This window comes from Haliotis cracherodii, unplaced genomic scaffold (genome assembly GCF_022045235.1).
Source record: "Haliotis cracherodii isolate W230 unplaced genomic scaffold, xgHalCrac1.p SCAF_12, whole genome shotgun sequence".
In the NCBI taxonomy this organism is placed as follows: Eukaryota; Metazoa; Mollusca; class Gastropoda; order Lepetellida; family Haliotidae; genus Haliotis; species Haliotis cracherodii.
This window is the reverse complement of record NW_027266267.1, coordinates 4,538,293-4,565,414: the sequence shown is the minus strand read 5'-3', so window position 1 is coordinate 4,565,414 and position 27,122 is coordinate 4,538,293. Positions and strand designations below refer to the sequence as shown.

At 42.6% G+C, this 27,122-nt stretch overlaps 1 protein-coding gene across 1 annotated transcript; it reads right to left on the bottom strand.

Annotated features, from left to right (window-relative positions):
• On the bottom strand, window positions 1-25,922 carry LOC139458131 (neural cell adhesion molecule 2-like). The gene is made up of 8 exons (XM_071239437.1): window positions 25,898-25,922; window positions 25,695-25,808; window positions 24,571-24,867; window positions 23,887-24,153; window positions 4,038-4,336; window positions 2,329-2,339; window positions 679-780; window positions 1-223 (listed from the first exon to the last, which is right to left on the bottom strand). Exons 1-8 carry the CDS (start codon window positions 25,920-25,922, stop codon window positions 1-3), a joined length of 1,338 nt encoding a protein of 445 aa, XP_071095538.1.
• Between the last annotated feature and the right edge of the window lie 1,200 nt (window positions 25,923-27,122).

The following is a 27,122-nucleotide window of genomic DNA, read 5'->3' as shown; positions in this document are numbered from 1 at the left end:
TCACATCACCCTGCATCTGTTCCCATTGCTGTGAAGTGGAGGATACAGAGCCGTGTAGATGTGGGAGCGTTCATCTGACTGGAGAGTCTCGTAGTCAGCTGTAGCATCAGACCCGTGGCTTGACCTGGATGAACGTTCATCCTCGTCATAGCATGTAGCATAGTGGGGCTCGCTTGTGTCACGAGATTCCCCGTTGCTCTCTCCTGTACCTTTGACAGCATGCCTGTTTTTTTTGTGAAATAAAAGGAATAACAATTATATAAGTTACAAGAAGTTGCTCCTTCAATACAGGCAAATTCTAAATCTATCCTCCAATACATTGTGCGTTATACTTTGAAATGAAATAAACAATAAAACAAACATAAAATTGTGTCCGTCAAAATGTTTTAAAAAAACAAAGAAAATCATGAAAACCAAATATATTCACGAAAAATAAATAAAGTCTAGATGTTTATATGAAATCATTTGCTCTATCAGTTTCATCTGTCTTGTATTAACTTAAGTAAAAAGTGTATTCTTTAATTTGACTTAGGTGGGTGGATGTTTATAAGATCGCTATTATACAGATTCATTCAGTCTTTAGAGATCATATCATCTGAAGGAAGAAGAAACATGACACTTTCATAAATTTGTTCAAGGAAATAATCGTGGTTCTTGGCCCGAAATGGTCCTCAGTACCTCCTGCTGGAGTAGGACAACCTGACATCCTCGTCATGGACTGTAGCGTAGGGACTGCTGACACACGACTCTCTGTTCAGTACTGTCAGGTAGGCAGCATATCTAGACACGACAGAAATGTTACAGGAACAGAAATGTTATATGAAAACACAGAAATTAGAGTATCATTGCCTCTTCCATTGAATATTTTTATCAAATGTCAATACCTCCCACAACATCCAAATTAGTAAGTTTAATCTTTACAATGTTAGAAACATATACTTGACAAAATGGAGATATAGAATGTTTGCCTGCATGTAACATAAAATGTACAGAGATGTGATGACCCTTATGAAATATGCAATCGTTATATTCTGTTTTGATATTTTGATATTTACCTTAGGGAGCACGTCTGGCCCAGTCATCTAAGGCGCAGCGATTCGCTGTGCAGAGTTGCGTGCCTTCGACACTCCAGAAACCTATCATTGTGGACTCGAATCCCGATTCGCCCCGATTATTCTTCTTTGTTTGTCAGCACCATACCTGTGCTCGTGGGTTTCACCGAAGTGGTAAACGTCTGAGACCTGCATCATTTCGGGCTTTCCACCCACATTAAGATGACACGCTATGATATAATTGGAATAATGTTAAAAGCGGCGCTAAACACAAATCACTCACTCACTCACTTACTCACTCACTATTTACCTATGCTTGTCGTAAAAGGCGACTAACGGGATCGGGTGGTCAGGCTCGCTGTTTTGGTTGATGCATGTCATCGATCCTAATTGCGTGGATAGAGGCTCATGATATCAATCACTGGATTGTCTAATCCAGATTCGATTATTTACAGACCGCCGTCATATAGCTGGGATATTGCTGAGTGCGCCGTTAAACAACAAACCAACCACTATTTACCTTAATTTCCTTTTTTCTGAAAAGCAAAACAAAGAAGACTATTACCAAGCGTTATACAATAGTAAATCGTCAAGAATCTACATTCGGCAAGTGTCACTGTCATCAAGACGTGGTTTATGAATACTTCATCTTCCAATGATCACTGGTACTTTCAGTCACATGCCTGCATCTTCTTCCATTGCCAACAGCTTACCTCTCACTCTCCTGCATCTACGTATTAGACAGACAACAGTTTACCTCGCACTCTCCTGCATCTACGTATCAGACAAACAACAGCTTACCTCTCACTCTCCTGCATCCTGAATCTACGTTTCAAACAGACTAAAGCTCACCTCTCACTCTCCTGCATCTATGTATCAGACAGACAACAGCTCACCCCTCACTCTCCTGCAACGACGTATCAGAGAGACAACAGCTCACCTCTCACTCTCCTGCATCTATGCATCAGACAGACAACATCTCACCTCTTTACTCTCATGCATTTACGTTTTAGACAGACAACAGCTTACCTCTCACTCTCCTGCATCGAAGTATCAAACAGACAACAGCTCACCTCTCACTCTCCTGAGTCTACGCGTCAGACAGACAACAGCTCACCTCTCACTCTCCTGCATTTACGTTTTTAGCTTCTGCATCTAAGTATCAGAAGACATCAGCTTACCTCTCACTCTCCTTCATCCACGTATCAGAAAGACATCAGCTTACCTCTCACTCTCCTCCATCCTGCATCTACGTATCAGACAGACAACAACTTACCTCTCACTCTCCTGCAACAACGTATCAGACAGACACCAGATCACATCTCACTCTCCTGCATCTATGTATCCGACAGACAACAGCTCACCTCTTTACTCTCCTGCATTTACGCATCAGACAGACAACAGCTCACCTCTCACTCTCCTCCATCTATGTATCAGATAGACAACAGCTCACCTCTTTTCTCTCCTGCATTTACGCACCAGACAGACAACATCTCACCTCTCACTCTCCTGCTTCTACGTATCAGAAGATATCAACTTACCTCTCACTCTCCTGCATCTATGTATCAGAAGACAACAGCTCACCCCTCACTCTCCTGCAAGGACGTATCAGAGAGACAACAGCTCACCTCTCACTCTCCTGCATCTACGCATCAGAGAGACAGCATCTCACCTCTTTACTCTGCTGCATTTACGTTTTAGACAGACAACAGCTTACCTCTCACTCTCCTGCATCGAAGTATCAGACAGACAACAGCTCACCTCTCACTCTCCTGAGTCTACGCGTCAAACAGACAACAGCTCACCTCTCACTCTCCTGCATTTACGTTTTAGACAGACGACAGCTTACCTCTCACTTTCCTGCATCTACGTATCAGACAGACAACAGCTCACCTCTCACTCTCCTGCATCTATGCATCAGATAGACAACAGCTCACCTCTCATTCTCCTGCATTTACGTTTTAGACAGACAACAGCTCACCTCTCACTCTCCTGCAACAACGCATTAGACAGACAACAGCTCACCTCTCACTCTTCTGCATCTACGTATCAGACAGACAACAGCTCAACGCTCACTTTCCTGCATCTACGTATCAGACAGACAACAGCTCACCTCTCACTCTTCTGCATCTACGTATCAGACAGACAACGGCTTACCTCTCACTCTCCTGCATCTACGTATCAGACAGACAACAGCTTACCTCTCACTCTCCTGCATCTACGTATCAGACAGACAACAGCTCAACGCTCACTTTCCTGCATTTACGTATTAGACAGACAACAGCTTACCTCTCACTCTCCTGCATCTACGCATCAGGCAGACTAGAAGGACCACAGCAGGCACCAGAAGGGCAGGGATGGCACTATACACGATGATGGCGACTTGGACGCCGTCATCTGGATCAAGTGAAGGATGCTTGGTATCAGAAATATGTGTTGAACTCACATTTTTGTAAGTTACTGCATTGTTAGTAATGCTGTATGGATATATTCGATGCATGTTAGACGGCACGCCATCAAGGGAATCAGTGACTGTCCGACCCGCAAAGATCAAGACTCTTCTCAATTAAAATATCAAATACGATAAGATAAGGTAGCACCATATTATCCTTAAGGAAATCTGGGATACAGCAGCACATTGGCTCAGCTTATTGATCAACACATATTCAAATGAATAAGAACATCACAAACGTAATTAAGATTAAATGTTGCACAAGGGAATACATGCTCAACAATTATTTGTCACGAAACATATAGCAAAACCTGGTACTGGCTGGTAAGAATGAAATCCGGGTCTGTTTGTTCTCAACATGGCAATCGAAGTAGGCAACCAGAGGGAAGCACTTGAAACTCCGAATGTAAAACATGCGAGGTATCTCTCTGAATATATACATTGTATTTTATTGTATATTAATTATTCGCTGCCGGAATTCTGAAAAGAGATGCTGATATCCTGAAGAAATGCCATTGGTTTTATTTCCGTACCAGCTCATATAATGTATGACAAAAGCTCTTACACTGTATATCCAGCTTTAGGTTCCTAGTCTTATTTCCATGTGTGTTGTTGACGTGACAGGTGTACAGATCAGACAGAGATCTGTTTACAGCTGGTATAGACAACACAGCCTCCCTCTGCCCCGAGGTCACCCTCTGTCTGGATGTGTCCCTCCAGGTCACAGTGCAGGCGGGGTTACAGTCAGCAGAACATCTCACAGTGAGGGGGTCACCTTCTGTAGCAGTCACTTTGTCGTCAGTTCCGTTAAATTGCACCGTGTGTGGTCCATCTGAATATTAGAAATTATGAAAATGCGATTATTGACTTCGCTGGTGATTTCACCACCCAAAATATTCACAGAACCACTACATCCTGGAGATAAAAGCCTGAAGTTTGTCTTAAACATTTGTATTTAGTTTAGTAAGGCCCTGGCTTTGTCACGTCACGTTGACTGAAGGATCTACTTACAGCAAGTCTTTATTGAACGAAAAGCCAGTCAAATTCTACTAAAAAACCAAAAATACATGTTGAACCCCAAAGGTTTGAGTGATATTTAATCTAGAGTGTATTTGCCTTAGTATGCAACAAGATAGAACAACAGTTGATCTTTATTCGAACAGTATTGACGAGGGGACTGTTCACTATTCTTAATCTTCCAAGGGGTTACATTGCCTTTCAATACAGATCACTGATTCACCCACACTGAACATCCAGCGCATGTCCGTGACTCCAGTCAGACTCCAGCCCCTCCTCCACAGCCTGGCAGGTGTAGTTGCCATCCTTCTCTCTGCTGATGTCTCTCACAGTGAGGTTCGGTCCATCTACAGGGATGTCTCCACCTCCCTGAATCTCCTCACTGTTCCTCCTCCAGGTGAAGGTCATGGTCAGTGGGGGGTGGTCCGGGGGCAGACTCCGGGAGTAGGAGGAGCATGTCAGGGTGACACTCCCACCTGATACAGCTGAGGCAGGTCCTGTGATGTTGGGTTGTGATGGATTCTCTGTAACATCAACATGGCCTTGGGAATTAGACGTCATTAGTAAATGATACAGCTGAGCCAAGTCCTGTGATGGTCGATGGGGTCGGCTTCCCTGATAAAATATCTTTATTTTTACATATAAAACTACAGTATCAGGACCATAGCACGAGTGCTCATAAAGAAGGTTTTACGATAAGGTTTTGAGACTCCCACTACTGCAGCATACAAAACTCACTATTGTCAATAACCTGTTGAGTTTATTTCCCCAGGTCACGAAACTGTCAGTGCTCCAAAGTTACAACAGGAAGTAATATCCTATCCTAATACTCCTAATCGTTGTGTTGATTTTATATAAAAGTTCCTAGACAAATGTAAGATTCTACTTCTAAAGCCAGGATGTGTGTTTATCTTTACGTTTAGGATTAATGACGACATTGCAGCTTTATATCAATATGTTTTGCAGAGATGTGTTAAAATAGTTGTGATGAGCTTCAGTAGAGTAATGTACAGGTGTTCACAGTCAATGGACCTGACATGTTGAAGATCGGTGTATAGTTAAACAGCACTGTCTCTGCCTCTATGTCTTATGTCTATGATAGAGATTCATTGACACATGCTTGTGATATGGTTGGAATTTGTACATTTGACTTTTAACTGAGTTTTCTTATGATTATGGAGGTGCTGTTGTCCACACTTAGGACATCAGTGGTATAGATTATTACACTAACTAACTTCGTCAAAGTATTATACATAACGTCATTCCTGAACATGAATTTATATTTTGTTATCATATTGCACTAAATCATCACTCACTTGCTACAATCAGCAACTGTTCACAACCAGGCACCCTCTGGCTGTCAAACTTCCGACATTCGTAGATACCGGCGTCCTCTGTAGTGACATTGTACAGTGTCAACCAGAACACTGATGAGGTGATGTTCCCTCGGACTCTGTATCTGTCTCTGTACCATGTACGGCTGTTGTTCACTATTGTAGTGTCTGTGTCAATAAGAAAGAGATATTCTGTGTAATTGTTAACTTCCACGCCGACTTTGAACTCCCCGCCAGCCTGAGATACGTTAATTGAGATGACTGCGTTATGATCAACGTAGGCAACGACGTGGTCAGATGTTGCTGATACAGAGAGGAGACCTGCAAGTACAAAAAACTGCATGTGTTAGCATAATTGCTCAATTGAAGGCAGGGATTGAAATCGCGTTTAAAGCTAATCGCTGGAAGTCCTTTGCTATTGAATGTACTTTGAAAAGACCAAACACTAAATGGGACATCTCTGAGATGAGGGAGACGGAACTATTTGTTCAAGCTGACTTGGATGTTTCGAGTCATATATCTCCTGACAGATGTGTATGCATGTACATTGCAAGAGTTCGGAATACAGTTGTTGGTTTGTACACATCTTAATGTTACATACAAGTTTTTATATGTATACATCCAGTCTTATCAATATTTTAGATCTCTCTTTTCTTGATATTGTCTTGTATCAATAGTTGTGAATTATATGTTTCGCACAGGCGTACATGTCATTGAAAACAAATATGTATAACATATGCCGAAATCGTGATGATAGAAATATCCTTTGAATGTGGGGATAATAAATACACAGACGCTCGTCTCAGCAGTGACGCACTAACTCGGCTTCAATTTCCGTGCCCGAATGAATGAAGAATGTGGGCCAGAGTGTTTAAATCAAGGAAGTATCACTGTAATGTGTCAGTTGTGTAGCCCAGTTGTTAAAGGGGTGTCTCCTCATTCCAAAGACCAGGGTTAGATCCCAAACACAGTTGCCATGGGTGAAGCCCATCTCTGGTGTATATCTGGTGTCGAAATGTTTGATACATTGCTAAAAACACTGCTTACTTTCTCATTAATTTACTCCACTTGGTATATATTGGTGGCAGTTGTGCTGGCCCTTAAAACTGTTCAAATATGTTTGTGTGGTTGTTAGTATGATTGTTTGTTTGTTTGTTTGTTTGTTTGTTGATTAACGCCGCACTCAGCAGTATTCCAGCTATGTGACAGCGGTCTGTAAATAATCTGGACCACACAGTCCAGTGACTGACATCATGAGCATCAATCCACGCAATTGGGATACGTTGACATGCATCAACCAAGTCAGCGAGCCTGTCCACCCGATCCCGTTAGTCGCCTGTTATTGACAAGCACATTCGCCTTTTACGGCATGAATAGGTTGCTGAAGACCTATTCTACCCCTGATCTTCAAGTATACAGTAGGACATGTATGCTATGACCAGATTTACGTTAGTCACCCGATATAAACTAACCTTGGGCGTTTATTTCAGATGAAGCTACACCTTTGAAACATATGGTCATCGTGTATTGTCGTATGCACAAGCACCATTTGTCATGGATGCTATGACCTGATTTGCAGACATTTCCAAGCATGAAATACAAAAGTTGACACCCAGTAAATACTTGATCACAGAGCATTTCCAATGCATTTCCCTTAATTGTAATAGGTGCTGACATTTCCAGGTCCCTTCTAAGTTTACAGAGTTTGAAATATGAACACTTCCTCAGGTGGAGCATCATGTGTAAATTGTAAATGTTCAAATGTTGTCAAGCCTTATAAAGTGAGGTATCATTCCGGATATCAAGGGTATGTATTTCAATCGTTGCTATATGCTCATATTACCGGTACGCAATGATCATATGACCCAACCTTTGAAATATTGGGTTCATATTGCCATATGTTCTCATATACTGATACCTTTGCCATCAAGGCTCACGTGACCTTTTTCACGTTATATGTAAAAACCTACGTATCCACTAGTGCATACGCTACACGTGTAGCTCATGAAAACGGTGGGTCAAATTTGGCCAAAAAGGTCAGTATGTCCCTAAGTGCCCGAGTATGAGAAAACAACGAAAACTGAACAGTGACAAGTATAACCCAGAAATATATTAAGAATGTTGCATTCCCCGACACATTTCTTCATAAAAATAATAAACTTATTTCATATACCTACTTTGCGAAATGTATATCATATTGATAACGTGCAACATAATTCACTGTGAGTGTAATCAGACATGAGACAGAAACAGTATAAGCCATAGTATATGCATAATGTGTATGAATTATGTTTCATACTGTATTAAAGTATTGTACACGCTTCATTTACAACATTAATGTAGCTTCAGTTCGGTATGTCTATTAAAAAGTAAACACAACAAACGAATTATGATTGTATGTCTAGAGGAAAGGGGAAAGTGTATGATCGAGAAATATATTTTCTCATGACATACAAGACCAGTGTACCTGTGTTGCCATGTTGCTTTTTAGACACAATTACTCTGTGAATAATAAACTATTATTGAATGGTTTAGGAGAACTGCTTGTACTCGTGCGGACTAATGCCAGGTTGTTTCATGCCATCCCACTGACTTACCATGCTGACAACAAGTTTCATCTTTCAACGTATTTGGGTGTGGCGCGGCCTGGAGATCGGACCAGTCAGGAGCCCTTTCAACGAGATCATGATGACAAAATCTTAAGGGCAGATTTAGTATTGCCAAAAGTGTTATACCTATTTCACATATCATGTGATATATCATGTTTTTATGACAACAGTCATAGTTTTAGTCTTTGTTTTCCTCGTTCTAAATGATTTTATATATATATATATTACCCTTTCATGTGTCTATGTTAATTCGATAATATTGGTGAAAGGTATATGTTCCCCATATCAATAATCTCTGTTATTGCGTTCTACACACAGGAGAAGAACCTATCAGTGGAACCCTTCAGAATCAATATAACTGAAAAATTATTCCTGTCGTCTTCCAATCTAGTATATTTATACTATATATAGAATGCATTGTATTTTGTTCAGCTATATGCTGCAATATTGTATTGTTGTGGGTCGTGTCCATAACATATTACCACATTTATACACTGTAAAAATGTTTAAGGTGTAAGACAGGTGCTTTGGATTAATGTTATGCCATAGTCAACTGACTAAATACCTCTGTATACATGCTGTTCATTTGCATCCTTAATTGTACAGAGCTGGGTATGATGGTGAATCGGGAACGACTATTGCATGCTTGTCACTGTGATGTGGAGGAATAGATTGAAACTACACTTGTCATATTCTTATGGTGAGATACTGTGTTACAAATTCACTTATAGGATATTTCCCATGTAGGGACACATGTAGTTCCCCTGGATACTACCACAAAAGTGTGGGTTTCAAGTTTGTTGGTGTCAGAAAGTAAATAATAGTAGAAACTCGAATCTATCGGTTTGCTATAGGATTCAACTGATAACGAAGACTGACGTTTACATATGGACATCACAGCACCCAACCATTAATAAGCTATCATATTATTGCACCAATCTCGGCGACTTATTCAATTACAGAAGATTGTGTAAGACTATGAATCTTCCCGTACAGGACTAAACAAAACTATTGTCCACCTAGAATTAACACTGATAACCCATATTCTAGATGGCTATACATATCTGGGGGCGGGGATCATGTGTATGTTTATGTTTATTATATTTCATGACCTGCGCAATTTCTGAAATAAATTTGGGAAACACTGTCCCTTCGTCTGTTGTATGTTGTATGTTTTACGCGCACTAGGCAGACAAGCTATGTTATACACACACACATTACATTCTGTTCAATAGGGCCTTAAATCTAATACACACCAACAGTTTGTTTGTCAACAGGAAGTGTATGAGTCAGGTCGTTGCTTTTAACAGTATTCTTGCTAAAATATATATGCATACAAGACATAATGCTACAGCCAAAATCAACCAAAATCTGTACACACACAGCATACAGTACTAACATTTAGGTTGTTGACATTCGCTGGGTTCATGGTCATGTTGACATCGTAGCCATTACTGTAACAGTGTGTCGACATCCAGTTGTCACCAGCACGCAAATCAACTAATCTTCCTTGAAACTTAAGCTTAGTAACTGCTGATAGATTGTTGCAAAGCATCAAGGAAAATAACATAAGGACGCTTATAGATATTAGCAAGTTCAGTTTTCGAAGACAGATACAGATACATACCACATACATGGAGTCCTCCGGCCACAACGTAAAGCAGAAACATAGTCACCAGCATGTTGAGTTCACACTGACAGGTTTCAGCTTCTGGGGTGATTTGCGGGGAATACGTCCTTAAAGCTAGTTTCACTTGATGATATTTCCCTATCAAACGAATTTTATCTTCAGTTCACTAAAACAGAAGTGAAAATAAGGAAGAGAATATATGGATGTCAACTTTTTTATTATGAGGAACACAACGTTTCGAAGTGTATGCGGGGCGGTCGGGTTGCCTAGTGGTTAAAGCGTTCGGTCGTCACGCCAGAGACCCGAGTTCGATTCCCGACATGGGTACAATGTGTGAAGACCATTTCTGGCGTCCCCCGTCGTGATATTGCCGGAATATTGCTAAAAGCGGCGTACAACCATAGTCACTCGGAGTGTATGCTTACTCCTTCATGAGGTAGTGAGCATATATGTATATACATGTAAGGACAACAAAATTAATAAGATAACAAAAGGTGGAAACTAACAAAGGGTACAACCTATCAAAGGAAGCCAACAGATGATTGGCGCCGATAGGTGCTTAGCAATAGACGATGGAAGCCAACACTTAAGTAATTATAGCTAAGTGATAGATGTAAGAATGGACATAGCAAGGGGCAAATTGAAGCCCCTCCGATACAAGGTGTAATATGCAACGATAGATATCACATCATCCATATAATGTTCTATTGCTGCTTGACCGGTGAGGTCACGGTATGGAAACTTCCAGTAGCTTGTTAGGCTATGTATACTAGTATATAGTACAGGCGGGTTTACGTATCTCTCACACATTTCATCACGGCTTCGGTACCAGGATCGCTTGATCTTCAGGTGAGGATCGCTCATCATCCCTGATCCCCTGCCCATCCCATATCGGAATGTTTACCGCTGTCGTCGCTGGGTGAACATATATTATTATCAATGACTTTTCCTATCACCACTGTTTGTTTTTTTATTTGATACTGACCTCTGCCATCATATTATTTATTGCCATTAAATATTGCGCTACCACTGTAATGTGTACTGCCATTGTAATTGCAGTAATTTGTATGGATTTGTAAACTTAAAATTTGTAAGTCCTGTAATACATTTGTTGGTTGTTTGTTGGTTTTACAATTCATTCCACAGGTGCTCTATCGGGTTCAAATTCGGGTGTGTGGAGGGGCAGGAGAGAATATGAAGGTTGTTGTGTAGAGAGGCTCTTGTCATACGTGTTATATGCGGTCGATCGGTGTCCTGAGCCGTAAGACTGCCCTGGATATGGACCAACCTGTCCTGCCATGATGGGAGATAGCCGCCCACATCATAACACTACCCCTACAAAACCTGTCCACTTCCTGTACGCAGTTTCCGGCGTAACGTTCTCCCCGACGTCTGTAGACCCGTGCTCTTCCTTCACCCATTCTATCTAAGGTCCACTGAAACTGTGCTCATCAAAATTCAAGAACAGATGATCATGTCATTAGACACAGACACAGACTTGGTTTCTGGAATGCTATCTGGTGTGACATGTGGATCGAAATAACATTCATCATTAGCCAGGTGGAACTCTTAGAATTAACCTGAGGCCTGAAAGGCTAAAGACATGGGTATTAAATCTCCACAGGAAGATGGGTTAAAGATAGTAAACAAAATGTTAAAATACGACATGATAAACACAAAGCAAAGATCAGATCTCGTGATTAAGCTTCTTTTCTCATGAATTGGCACCAGTTCCCACTTCCATGTTCAGCGACGCTGGAAAAATGAGAGTATGCAAGGCAAGGTCCACGATGAACCGTATTTAAGAAGAACCAGTATTATCTTATAATAAAGACAACAGCCTTGATTATTGATGAATCAGTCCTAAAATTATTATCTAGGTTTCAAAGCTAACAGTATATCAAAACTGAAAGTTGGGCATGTACCACAAGGACTGCAGCACTAAGGATGTCACAATGAGGGACGAACAATAATACCAGCAGTAGAGTTTATCACAAGAAGGTGTCAAAAATCTTAACTTCCCAGAAGGCTATCCTCACAATCAATGAAACCAACCATGCATTGACAAATCTGATGTCTCATGACCTCCTTAATGAAGTTGATCTGCTTCATGATCACCCAAAGAACACAAACTTGTCCTTAAAGGAGGGAATAATGTCCCACTTGAAGTGTTCCACGGCATCATATCCAGCAAACATGACACTGCCACAACGCATAAAGAATCTGACAACATAACTGTCCAACAAGCAATTTAAGTAGTAGCAGATGGACTCCATCCAGTGACTGTTCTGTTACCGACATATTCCTCCTGCCGTTACATTTCTACTACTTGCAGAATATCAAGTTACAGGTATTCATGGAGTCACCTGTCCCGGGGCTCACTGTCATTGAGATTGGAGCGTCTGTTTCCAAAACTGAGCCTATCGTTCTGGACCTCCTTGCAACACTTGCTTTGATTGGTTGTGATACAACAGCATCATGTTGCGGGATTGTTAAAGGAAAAGTGTTCAAGGCATTACAAGATGGTCACTGTCTTTCACTGCTCGGAGACCCTACAGCAGATTTACTCGGAATCTCATTACAAGCAGCTCAATGTTTTGTCAGATATCAGTGCCATTTAGAACATATTGTTTGGATACCGATCAACACCCCATCACGTGACTGGGGTCACACCTTACAACGTAATGATAAAGACACAAGTCAGAGCCAAGCTTGATCTTGTGACGAAGCAATCTAAAACAAAAGAGGAAGAAGTGATTAATACAAGGATTCACATAGAAAGTAAATCAGAGAGCCAGAATACGAAACACTGTAATATCAAGGTGGGAGAATACCTGCTGTTACGACAGAAGAAACAGAAGAGACTGACGACACTTTGTGAACCAGCATTGCACAATGTCAGTGTGGAAGGATCAACAATAACAGAGAAACGACCAAGCGATGGGAGCAGTGTGACCAGAGATTCGACACATTTCAAGCCTGGGAACAGTGTGATCGTGACTACATGTAATGTTGACGACAGCCATGGCAACGATGAACAACAACCCAGTGACTGGAGAGAACAGTCACTGCTCAACACTACGCCAGATAACAACGACGAAACTCCAGATATTCGGGAAGACGTATCTGGAAAACCTGCCACACCAGCTGTATGCAATGAAACCGGTAAGACCAGTTACATCGGTGAGAACAAGACCTCGCAGAGTTGTTAGTGAGTGAGTGAGTGAGTGAGTGAGTGAGTGTGGTTTTACACCGCATTTTGCAATAGTCCAACAATATCACGGCCGGGGACACCAGAAATAGGCTTTTCACATTGTACCTATGTCAGGAATCGAACCCGGGTATTCCCCGCTACGAGCAAACCCTTTAACTTTAGGCTACCCGACCGCCCAGGGGGGCAGCATATCTCAAAAGATTAATTAGTTGTGCAAATGTGTATTTGGATGTGAGATAACATAGCTGATTGATTTGCAAATTATGTAGGTGTCAGTTTATTTTGAATAAAACATTTGTTCTCTTTTTGAAGAAATGTAGGGATTTAGTTTATTATATTGATACTGGAGAAATTCGCTTGATTCGATGTGTGCGTCCCGGTTAACTGATCCAAGGGACGTAACTCTGTATAGCTTATGAATAAACGCACATGGTGCGATACTGCGAGCTGAGATAGGCTCGTGTTGTCTCTCGCTAGTTACTGACATGAACAGCTTATTGAGTGAAGCTTGAATAAAATATGAAATATTTTGGAACACGGAGTTTTTTGCAAGGGATCCCCGTGAACTTCTCACTCCACTGTCAGTGCTCCCATATAGTTCATCATTTTCATGGCTATATGCTCGTCATTATTTACCCCTGACTGCCCTGCCCAAGTCAATAGTTTTGGTGAAAGTGTCCACAATGTTGTAGGTGGCCATTTGAAAACGATCCATCTGAGAGGTGAAAAAAGTAAGTCTCTCACTGAAAATAAGTTTCATAAAAGCGTATTTTTCACCCATATTTAAAGTTGTGGGTATTGTTAACAACCCAGCACGTCGAAGTACGTAAGTTCTCACCGCCTTCTGTATCAATGACACCATGTAGTTTTAAGTCAAATCACTTACATCACCACAAGGGGACAGAACTCTTGCAGCTGTATCTTTCATGCGAGTCATAATAATTTTCACAACTAACATCATGGAGTCAAAGTTACAAAAGAATCAGTTATTTTGCTAAAGTGAAGCTGCCGTAGCGTAACACACACGTATAAAAGAGATAAAAGAAGACACGAACGAAACTGAACGAAACGAACTGAAGTTTAATTATTTATTAACACAAGACAATAAACACCATGCTACAGCATTTTTAAGGCTTTAAGTAAGCAATTAAAAAAAGGATGCACACAAGTTATGTACGTTTAAACATCATATACAAAAGTAAGCAGCACTGATAGTAAACCAGTCACAACTAAGAAACAGCAGACCCGATCTAAATACACAGAAGGCATTATAAATCTACACAGGCATTGATCTAAATAGATAAACATACATCAGATCAAACCATCTGTTATGTAGCCAGTTTCTGTACACACAGCTGGACGGCAACTGCGACAGCGACCCCGACTTCGGGGACGACAAAGCGCGGACGTCAAAGTCAGACAAATCGGCTAGGGTAGTCTTTCACCCCTAGCGGCCAGCCAGGCCTACTAATTGTGTTTGTTAACAAACTTTAATCCGATGCTTCGAATTATTTCTTATCTAATATGAGTAATAAGACCATAATTTAAAGTTGCAGCACTTGCACTTTAAGTGCGTGAGTGAGTTGGGGTTAACGCCGCTTTTAACAGGTCTTTAGCAGGTCTTAGACGTTTACCACTTCCGTGAAACCCACGAGCACGGTTATGGTGCTGACAAACCTAGAAACACAATCGGGGCGAACCGGGATTTAAACGCACAATCATAGGTTTCAAGGGACGCAACTCTGCACAGCGAATTGCGGCGCCTTAGGTGACTGGGCCAACCGTGCCCCCTGCACTTTAAGAACATGATTTATATACAATAAAGGCAAAAAAGGTTTATTAGTTATTCCCTAAAAGGTAATATCAAACATCTAATTAAAAAAGCAGTACAAATACGAGAGGGGGGGTCCTTTAATCTGAACCTTGTCACTATGCATCTAGGCCTACATCTACACACAAGCACAGTCACTAACAAAAACTGTTGACAAGGAGAGTCGTGTTCGGAGATCTGTAACTAACTGTATCTATTAACATCTCGCGCAAGCCCTAATTCTGCTGTCTTGAAAATAAGAATAGGAGGCGTGTAGATGTGAACATATCCGTGGCTTGTAGTCATCCTACCACTGCATCAACCTTCCTACATCTCACATCACCCTGCATCAACCTTCCTACATCTCACATCACCCTGCATCAACCTTCCTACATCTCACATCACCCTGCATCAACCTTCCTACATCTCACATCACCCTGCATCAACCTTCCTACATCTCACATCACCCTGCATCAACCTTCCTACATCTCACATCACCCTGCATCAACCTTCCTACATCTCACATCACCCTGCATCAATCTTCCTACATCTCACATCACCCTGCATCAATCTTCCTACATCTCACATCACTCTGCATCAACCTTCCTACATCTCACATCACTCTGCATCAACCTTCCTACATCTCACATCACCCTGCATCAATCTTCCTACATCTCACATCACTCTACATCAACCATCCTACATCTCACATCACTCTGCATCAACCTTCCTACATCCCACATCACCCTGCATCAATCTTCCTACATCTCACATCACTCTACATCAACCTTCCTACATCTCACATCACTCTGCATCAACCTTCCTACATCTCACATCACCCTGCATCAACCTTCCTACATCTCACATCACCCTGCATCAACCTTCCTACATCTCATATCACCCTACATCAACCTTCCTACATCTCACATCACCCTGCAGCAACCTTCCTACATCTCACATCACCATCCTTCAACCTTCCTACATCTCACATCACCCTGCATCAACCTTCATACATCTCAGATCACCCTGCAGCAACCTTCCTACATCTCACATCACCATCCTTCAACCTTCCTACATGTCACATCACCCTGCATCAACCTTCCTACATCTCACATCACTCTGCATCAACCTTCCTACATCTCACATCACCCTGCATCAACCTTCCTACATCTCACATCACCCTGCATCAACCTTCCTACATCTCACATAACCCTGCATCAACCTTCCTACATCTCACATCACCCTGCATCAACCTTCCTACATCTCACATCACCCTGCATCAACCTTCCTACATCTTACATCACCCTGCAGCAACCTCCCTACATCTCACATCACCCTGCATCAACCTTCCTACATCTCACATCACATTGCATCAACCTTCCTACATCTCACATCACCCTGCATCAACCTTCCTACATGTCACATCACTCTGCATCAACCTTCCTACATCCCACATCACCCTGTATCAACCTTCCTACATATCACATCACCCTGCATCAACCTTCCTACATCTCACATCACCCTGCATCAACCTTCCTACATCTCACATCACCCTGCATCAACCTTCCTACATCTCACATCACCCTGCATCAACCTCCCTACATCTCACATCACCCTGCATCAACCTTCCTACATCTCACATCACTCTACATCAACCTTCCTACATCCCACATCACCCTGTATCAACCTTCCTACATCTCACATCACCCTGCATCAAACTCCCTACATCTCATATCACTCTGCATCAACCTTCCTACATCTCACATCACCCTGCATCTGTTCCTACATCTCACATCACTCTGCATCAACCTCCCTACATCTCACATCACCCTGCATCAACCTTCCTTCATCTCACATCACCCTGCATCAACCTCCCTACATCTCACATCACCCTGCATCAACCCTCCTACATCTCACATCACCATGCATCAACCTTCCTACATCTCACATCACCCTGCATCAACCTTCACACATTTCACATCACACTGCATCAACCTTCCTACATCTCACATCAATCTGAATCAACCTTCCTACATCTCACATCACCCTGCATCAACCTTCCTACATCTCACATCACCCTGCATCAACCTCCCTACATGTCACATCACTCTGCATCAACCTTCCTACATCCCACATCACCCTGCATCAACCTTCCTACATCTCACATCACTCTGCATCAACCTCCCTACATCTCACATCACCCTGCATCATCCTTCCTACATCTCACATCACACTGCATCAACCTTCCTACATCTCACATCACTCTGCATCAACCTTCCTACATCTCACATCACCCTGCATCAATCTTCCTACATATCACATCACCCTGCATCAACCTCCCTACATCCCACATCACTCTGCATCAACCTTCCTACATCTCACATCACTCTGCATCAACCTTCCTACATCTCACATCATCCTGCATCAACCTTCCTACATCTCACATCACCCCGCATCAACCTCACTACATGTCACATCACTCTGCATCAACCTTCCTACATCCCACATCACCCTGCATCAACCTTCCTACATCTCACATCACCCTGCATCAACCTCCCTACATCTCACATCACCCTGCATCAACCTTCACACATTTCACATCACCCTGCATCAACCTTCCTACATCTCACATCAATCTGCATCAACCTTCCTACATCTCACATCACACTGCATCAACCTTCCTACATCTCAAATCACCCTGCATCAACCTCCCTACATGTCACATCACCCTGCATCAACCTTCCTACATCCCACATCACCCTGCATCAACCTTCCTACATCTCACATCACCCTGCATCAACCTCCCTACATCTCACATCACCCTGCATCATCCTTCCTACATCTCACATCACCCTGCATCAATCTTCCTACATCTCACATCACCCTGCATCAACCTCCCTACATCTCACATCAATCTGCATCAACCTTCCTACATGTCACATCACTCTGCATCAACCTTCCTACATCCCACATCACCCTGTATCAACCTTCCTACATCTCACATCACCCTGCATCAATCTTCCTACATCTCACATCACCCTGCATCAATCTCCCTACATCTCACATCACCCTGCATCAACCTTCCTACATCTCACATCACCCTGCATCAACTATCCTACATCTCACATCACCCTGCATCAAACTCCCTACATCTCACATCACTCTGCATCAACCTTCCTACATCTCACATCACCCTGCATCAACCTTCCTACATCTCACATCACTCTGCATCAACCTCCCTACATCTCACATCACCCTGCATCAATCTTCCTACATCTCACATCACCTTGCATCAACCTCCCTACATCTCACATCACCCTGCATCAACCTTCCTTCATCTCACATCACCCTGCATCAACCTCCCTACATCTCACATCACCCTGCATCAACCCTCCTACATCTCACATCACCCTGCATCAACCTTCCTACATCTCACATCACCCTGCATCAACCTTCCTACATCTCATATCAATCTGAATCAACCTTCCTACATCTCACATCACCCTGCATCAACCTTCCTACATCTCACATCACCCTGCATCAACCTCCCTACATGTCACATCACTCTGCATCAACCTTCCTACATCCCACATCACCCTGCATCAACCTTCCTACATCTCACATCACTCTGCATCAACCTCCCTACATCTCACATCACCCTGCATCATCCTTCCTACATCTCACATCACCCTGCATCAATCTTCCTACATCTCACATCACTCTGCATCAACCTTCCTACATCTCACATCACCCTGCATCAATCTTCCTACATCTCACATCACCCTGCATCAACCTCCCTACATCCCACATCACCCTGCATCAAACTTTCTACATCTCACATCACTCTGCATCAACCTTCCTACATCTCACATCATCCTGCATCAACCTTCCTACATCTCACATCACCCTGCATCAACCTCACTACATGTCACATCACTCTGCATCAACCTTCCTACATCCCACATCACCCTGCATCAACCTTCCTACATCTCACATCACCCTGCATCAACCTCCCTACATCTCACATCACCCTGCATCAATCTCCCTACATCTCACATCACCCTGCATCAACCTTCCTACATCTCACATCACCCTGCATCAACTATCCTACATCTCACATCACCCTGCATCAAACTCCCTACATCTCACATCACTCTGCATCAACCTTCCTACATCTCACATCACCCTGCATCAACCTTCCTACATCTCACATCACTCTGCATCAACCTCCCTACATCTCACATCACCCTGCATCAATCTTCCTACATCTCACATCACCTTGCATCAACCTCCCTACATCTCACATCACCCTGCATCAACCTTCCTTCATCTCACATCACCCTGCATCAACCTCCCTACATCTCACATCACCCTGCATCAACCCTCCTACATCTCACATCACCCTGCATCAACCTTCCTACATCTCACATCACCCTGCATCAACCTTCACACATTTCACATCACCCTGCATCAACCTTCCTACATCTCATATCAATCTGAATCAACCTTCCTACATCTCACATCACCCTGCATCAACCTTCCTACATCTCACATCACCCTGCATCAACCTCCCTACATGTCACATCACTCTGCATCAACCTTCCTACATCCCACATCACCCTGCATCAACCTTCCTACATCTCACATCACTCTGCATCAACCTCCCTACATCTCACATCACCCTGCATCATCCTTCCTACATCTCACATCACCCTGCATCAATCTTCCTACATCTCACATCACTCTGCATCAACCTTCCTACATCTCACATCACCCTGCATCAATCTTCCTACATCTCACATCACCCTGCATCAACCTCCCTACATCCCACATCACCCTGCATCAAACTTCCTACATCTCACATCACTCTGCATCAACCTTCCTACATCTCACATCATCCTGCATCAACCTTCCTACATCTCACATCACCCTGCATCAACCTCACTACATGTCACATCACTCTGCATCAACCTTCCTACATCCCACATCACCCTGCATCAACCTTCCTACATCTCACATCACCCTGCATCAACCTCCCTACATCTCACATCACCCTGCATCAACCTTCACACATTTCACATCACCCTGCATCAACCTTCCTACATCTCACATCAATCTGCATCAACCTTCCTACATCTCACATCACACTGCATCAACCTTCATACATCTCACATCACCCTGCATCAACCTCCCTACATGTCACATCACCCTGCATCAACCTTCCTACATCCCACATCACCCTGCATCAACCTTCCTACATCTCACATCACCCTGCATCAACCTCCCTACATCTCACATCACCCTGCATCATCCTTCCTACATCTCACATCACCCTGCATCAATCTTCCTACATCTCACATCACCCTGCATCAACCTCCCTACATCTCACATCACCCTGCATCAACCTTCCTACATGTCACATCACTCTGCATCAACCTTCCTACATCCCACATCACCCTGTATCAACCTTCCTACATCTCACATCACCCTGCATCAATCTTCCTACATCTCACATCACCCTGCATCAACCTCCCTACATCTCACATCACCCTGCATCAACCTTCCTACATCTCACATCACCCTGCATCAACCTTCCTACATCTCACATCACCCTGCATCAACCTTCCTACATCTCACATCACCCTGCAGCAACCTTCCTACATCTCACACCACCCTGCATCAACCTTCCTACATCTCACATCACTCTGCATTAACCTTCCTACATCTCACATCACCCTGCATCTGTTCCCATTGCTGTGAAGTGGAGGATACAGAGCCGTGTAGATGTGGAAGCGTTCATCTGACTGGAGAGCCTCGTAGTCAGTTGTAGCATCAGACCCGTGGCTTGACCTGGATGGACGTTCATCCTCGGCATAGCATGTAGCATAGTGGGGCTCGCTTGTGGCACAAGATTCTCCGTTGCTCTCTCCTGTACCTTTGACAGCATGCCTGGGTTTTTGTAATAGGAATAACAATTATATAAGTCACACAAGAAGTTGCTTCTTCAATACAGACAAATTCCAGATCTATCTTTCAATACATTTTGCGATATACTTTGAAATGAAACAAACATTAAAATAAACATAAAATTGTGTCTATCAAAATTTAAAACGAAAACAAAGAAAATCATGAAAACCCAACATATTCACGAAAATTAAATAGTCTAAGTGTTTATAAGATAACGGTTGGTCTGTCAGTTTCATCTGCCTTGTATTAACTTCAGTAAAAATGTATTCTTGAATTTGACTCTCTCTTATACAGATTCATTCAATATTTAGAGATCATATCATCTGAAGGAAGAAGAAACATGACACTTTCATAAATTTGTTCAAGGAAAAAATCGTGTTTCTTGGTCAGAAATCGTCCTCAGTACCTCCTGCTGGAGTAGGACAACCTGACATCCTCGTCATGGACTGTAGCGTAGGGGCTGCTGACACACGACTCTCTGTTCAGTACTGTCAGGTAGGCAGCATATCTAGACACGACAGAAATGTTACAGGAACAGAAATGTTATATGAAAACACAGAAATTTTAGTATCATTGCCTCTTCCATTGAATATTTTCATCAAATGTCAATACCTTCCACAACATCCAAATTAGTAAGTTTAATCTTTACAATGTTAGAAACATATTCTTGACAAAATGGAGATATAGAATGTTTGCCTGCATGTAACATAAAACGTACAGAGATGTGACGACCTCATGAAATATGCAATCATTATATTCTGTTTTGATATTTTTCTGTTTACCTTAGGGGGCACGGCTGGCCCAGTCGTCTAAGGCGCCGCAATTCGCTGTGCAGAGTTGCGTCCCTTGGACACTACAGAAACCTATCATTGTGGGTTTGAATCCCGGTTCGCCCCGATTATGCTTCTAGGTTTGTCAGCACCATACCCGTGCTATTGGGTTTCAACGAAGTGGTAAAGGTTTGAGACCTGCATCACTTCGGGCTTTCCTCCCACATTAAGCTGACACGTGGCGATATAACTGGAATACTAATCAAAGCGGCGCTAAACCCAACTCACTCACTCACTTACTATTTACCTCAATTTCCTTTTTTCTGAAAAGCAAAAAAAGAAGACAATTACCAAGCGTCCAGTTTCCACATTCGGCAAGTGTCACTGTCATCAAGACGTGTTCTATGAATACTTCATCTTCTAATAATCACTGGTACTTTCAGTCACATGTCTTTCATTGCCAACAGCTCACCTCTCACTCTCCTGCATCTACGTATCAGACAGACAACAGCTTACCTCTCACTCTCCTGCATCTACGTATCAGACAGACAACAGCTCACCTCTCACTCTCCTGCATCTACGTATCAGACAGACAACAGCTTACCTCTCACTCTCCTGCATCTACGTATCAGACAGACAACAGCTTACCTCTCACTCTCCTGCATTTACGTATCAGACAGACAACAGCTTACCTCTCACTCTCCTGCATCTACGCATCAGACAGACAACAGCTTACCTCTCACTCTCCTGCATCTACGTATCAGACAGACAACAGCTTACCTCTCACTCTCCTGCATCTACGCATCAGACAGACAACAGCTTACCTCTCACTCTCCTGCATCTACGCATCAGACAGACAACAGCTTACCTCTCACTCTCCTGCATCTACGCATCAGACAGACAACAGCTTACCTCTCACTCTCCTGCATCTACGCATCAGACAGACAACAGCTTACCTCTCACTCTCCTGCATCTACGCATCAGACAGACAACCGCTCATCTCTCACTCTCCTGCATCTACGTACCAGACAAACAGCAACCCACCTCTCACTCTCCTGCATCTACGCATCAGGCAGGCTAGAAGGACCACAGCAGGCACCAGAAGGGCAGGGGCGGCACTGTACACGATGATGGCGACTTGGACGCCGTCATCTGGATCTAGTGATTGATGCATGGTATCAGAAATATGTGTTGAACACATTTGTACTGCATTGTCAGTAATGCTGTATGGATATATTCGATGCATGTTAGACGGCACGCCATCAAGGGAATCAGTGACTGTTCGACCCGCAAAGATCCAGATTCTATTCAATTAAAATATCAAATACGATAAGATAAGGTAGCATGTTATTATCCTGAATGAAATTTGGGTTACAGCAGCACATTGGCTCAGCTTATTGATCAACACATATACAAATGAATAAGAACATCACAAGCGTAATTAACATTAAATGTTGCACAAGGGAATACATGCTCAACAATGATTTGTCACGAAACATATAGCAAAACCTGGTGCTGCCTAGTAAAGAAGAAAATCCGGGTCTGTTTGTTCTCAACATGACAATCGAAGTAGGCGACCAAAGGGAAGCACTTGATACTCAGAATGTAAAACATTAGAGGTATCCCTCTGAATATATATATTGTATTTTATTGTATATTAATTATTCGCTGCCGGTATTCTGAAAAGAGATGCTGATATCCTGAAGAGATGCCATTGGTTTTATTTCCGTACCAGCTGTTGAAGTTGAAAGTCAAAATGCTCCGTCGAATTTTTTATGAACATGGACATGATAGTAGAGTCAATTTGAAATTGTCTTATACACGACGACTTTATTTGGTCAAAAGAGGTTGATTTTACACATCCCATTTGAGCATGAAATACATGAGGTGAGGTGAGGTGGTGTGAGGTGAGTTGAGGTGAGGTGAGGTGAGGTGAGGTGAGGTGAGGTGAAAGGGGGCTCACGAATGTTGCACGTACATAACGACGTGTATGCCCTGAGCCTAGATATAATGTATGACAAATGCGCTTACACTGTATATCCAGCTTTAGGTTCCTAGACTTATTTCCATGTGTGTTGTTGACGTGACAGGTGTACAGATCAGACAGAGATCTGTTTACAGCTGGTATAGACAACACAGCCTCCTTCTGTCCCGAGGTCCCCCTCTGTCTGGATGTGTCCCACCAGGTCACAGTGCAGGCGGGGTTACAGTCAGCAGAACATCTCACTGTGAGGGGGTCACCTTCTGTGGCAGTCACTGTGTCGTCAGTTCCGTTAAAATGTACCGTGTTTGGTCCATCTGAATATTAGAAATAATGACAATACGATTATTGAGTTCATTGTTGATTTCATCACCCAAAACATTCACTGAACCACTCCATCCTGGAGATAAAAGTCTGAGCTTTGTCTGAAACATTTATATTTAGTTTAATAAGGCCCTGGCTTTGTCACGTCACGTTAACTGAAGGCTACGAAAACAATGTACACCAAGTCTTTATTGAACGAAAGCCCAGTCATATTCTACTGAAAGCGAAAATACATGCTGAACCCCAAAGGTTTGAGTGATATTTAATCAAGAGTGTATTTGCCTTAGTATGCAACAAGATAGAAAAATAGTTTATCGTTATTATAACAGTATTAACAAGGGGATTGTTCACTATTCTTAATCTTCCAAGGGGTTACATTGCCTTTCAATACAGATCACTGATTCACCCACACAGAACATCCAGTACATGTCCGTGACTCCAGTCAGACTCCAGCCCCTCCTCCACGGCCTGACAGGTGTAGATGCCATCCTTCTCTCTGCTGGTGTCTCTCACAGTGAGGCTCGGTCCATCTAGATAAACGTCTCCACCTCCCTCAATCTTCTCACTGTTCCTCCTCCAGCTGTAGGTCATGGTCAGTGGGGGGTGGTCCGGGGGCAGACTCCGGGAGGAGGAGGAGCATGTCAGGGTCACACTCCCACCTGATACAGCTGAGGCAGGTCCTGTGATGTTGGGTTGTGATGGATTCTCTGTAACATCAACATAGAAGTGGGCTTGGGAATTAGTCGTCACTAGTAACTGATACAGCTGAGCCAGGTCCTGTAATGTTGGGTTGGGATGGATTCTCTGTAACATCAACATAGAAGTGGGCTTGGGAATTACCCGTCACTAGTAAATGATACAGCTGAGCCAGGTCCTGTGATGGTCGGTAGGGTCGGAGTAAGATTCTACTTCTAAAGCCAGGATGTGTGTTTATCTTTACGTTTAGGATTAATGACGACATTGCAGCTTTATATCAATATATTTTGCAGAGATGTGTTAAAATAGTTGTGATGAGCTATAGGAGAGTAATGTACAGGTGTTCACAGTCAATGGACCTGACATGTTGAGGTTCGGTGTGTAGTTTAACACCACTGTCTTAGCCTCTATGTATTATGTCTATGATAGAGATTCATTGACACGTGCTTGTGATATAGTTGGAATTTGTACATTGGACTTTTAGCTGAGTTTTCTTATGATTATTGAGGTGTTGTTGTCCAAACTTATGACATCAGCGGTATACATTATTACACTAACTAGTGGGGTGTCTTAAGTGCTTTGGTCCAAATATTATACATAAGGTCATTCCTGAACAAGAATTTATATTTTGTAATCATAGTGCGCTAAATCATCACTCACTTGCTACAATCAGCAACTGTTCACAACCAGGCAACCTTTGGCTGTCAAACTCCCGACATTCGTAGATACCGGCGTCCTCTGTAGTGACATTATGTTCACCAATTCATTGCACAATCTTACATTGACGTACAGGGGTCAACACATGTGTTGTCCTTTAAAGTGTCCATTCAGTACTCACGTGCCACAATCAGTAGCTGTTCACATCCAGGCACCCTCTGGTTTATTTCCATCTTCCGACATTCGTAGATACCGGCGTCCTCTGTAGTGACATTGTACAGTGTCAACCTGAACACTGATGAGGTGATGTTCCCTCGGACTCTGTTTCTGTCTCTGTACCATGTACGGCTGCTGTTCACTCTTTTAATGTCACTCTCATTAAACGTAAGAAAGAGATATTCTGTGACATTGTTAACTTCCACGCCGACTTTGAACTCCCCGTCAGCCTGAGATACGTTGAGGGAGATGACTGCGTCAAGACCAACATGTGTAACGACGTGCTCAGTTGTTGCTGATACAGAGAGGAGACCTGCAAGTACAACAAAACTGCATGTCTTAGCATAATTGCTCCAATGAAGGCAGGGATTGAAATCGCGTTTAAAGCTGATCGCTGGAAGTCCTTTGCTATTGAATGTACTTTGAAAAGACCAAACACTAAATGGGACATCTCTGAGATGAGGGAGACGGAACTATTTGTTCAAGCTGACTTGGATGTTTCGAGTCATATATCTCCTAACAGATGTGTATGCATGTACATTGATAATAGTATGCAAGCGTTCGGTATACAGTTGTTGATTGGTACATATCTTAATCTTACATACAAGTGTGTATATGTATATATCCAGTCTTATCGATATTTTAGATTTCTCTTTTCTTGATATTGACTTGTATCAACAGTTGTGAAATATGTTTCGCGCAGGCGTACATGTCATTGAAAACAAATATGTATAACATATGCCGAAATCGTGATGATAGAAATATCGTTTGAATGTAGGGATAATAAATACACAGACGCTCTTCTCAGCAGTGACGCACTAACTCAGGTTTAATTTCCGTGTTTGAATGAATGAAGAATGCGGGCCAGTGTGTATAAATCAAGGAAGTATCAATGTAATGTGTCAGTTGTTTAGCCCAGTTGTTAAAGGGGTGTCTCGACATTCCAAAGACCAGGGTTAGATCCCAAACACAGTTGCCATGGGTGAAGCCCATCTCTGGTGTATATCTGGTGTCGAAATGTTTGATACATTGCTAAAAACACTACTTACTTTCTCATTAATATACTCCACATTGTATATATTAGTGGCAGTTTTGCTGACTCTTAAGACTGTTCAAATATGTTTGTACGTTTGTTTGTATGATTGTTTGTTTGTTTGTTGATTGACGCCGCACTCAGCAATATTCCAGCTATATGACAGCGGTCTGTAAATAATCGAGTCTGGACCACACAGTCCAGTGACTGACATCATGAGCATCGATCTACGCAATTGGGATACGTTGACATGCATCAACCAAGTCAGCGAGCCTGTCCACCCGATCCGGTTTGTCGCCTGTTATTGACATAGAGGATTAACCACTGTGTTCGGTTGTTACCGAAAAATCTACACACGAG

Excerpts from the sequence above, each read along its gene's own strand:
- LOC139458131 (XM_071239437.1), bottom strand. The coding sequence starts at position 25,922 with ATGTCACAGAATATCTCTTTCTTAC. Across the intron at positions 24,154-24,570 it reads ACATGTACTGGATGTTCTGT|ATGGACCAAACACGGTACAT; the intron begins GTGGGTGAATCA and ends TCTAATATTCAG. Across the intron at positions 4,337-23,886 it reads CCTAAAGCTGGATATACAGT|ATGGACCACACACGGTGCAA; the intron begins GTAAGCGCATTT and ends TCTAATATTCAG.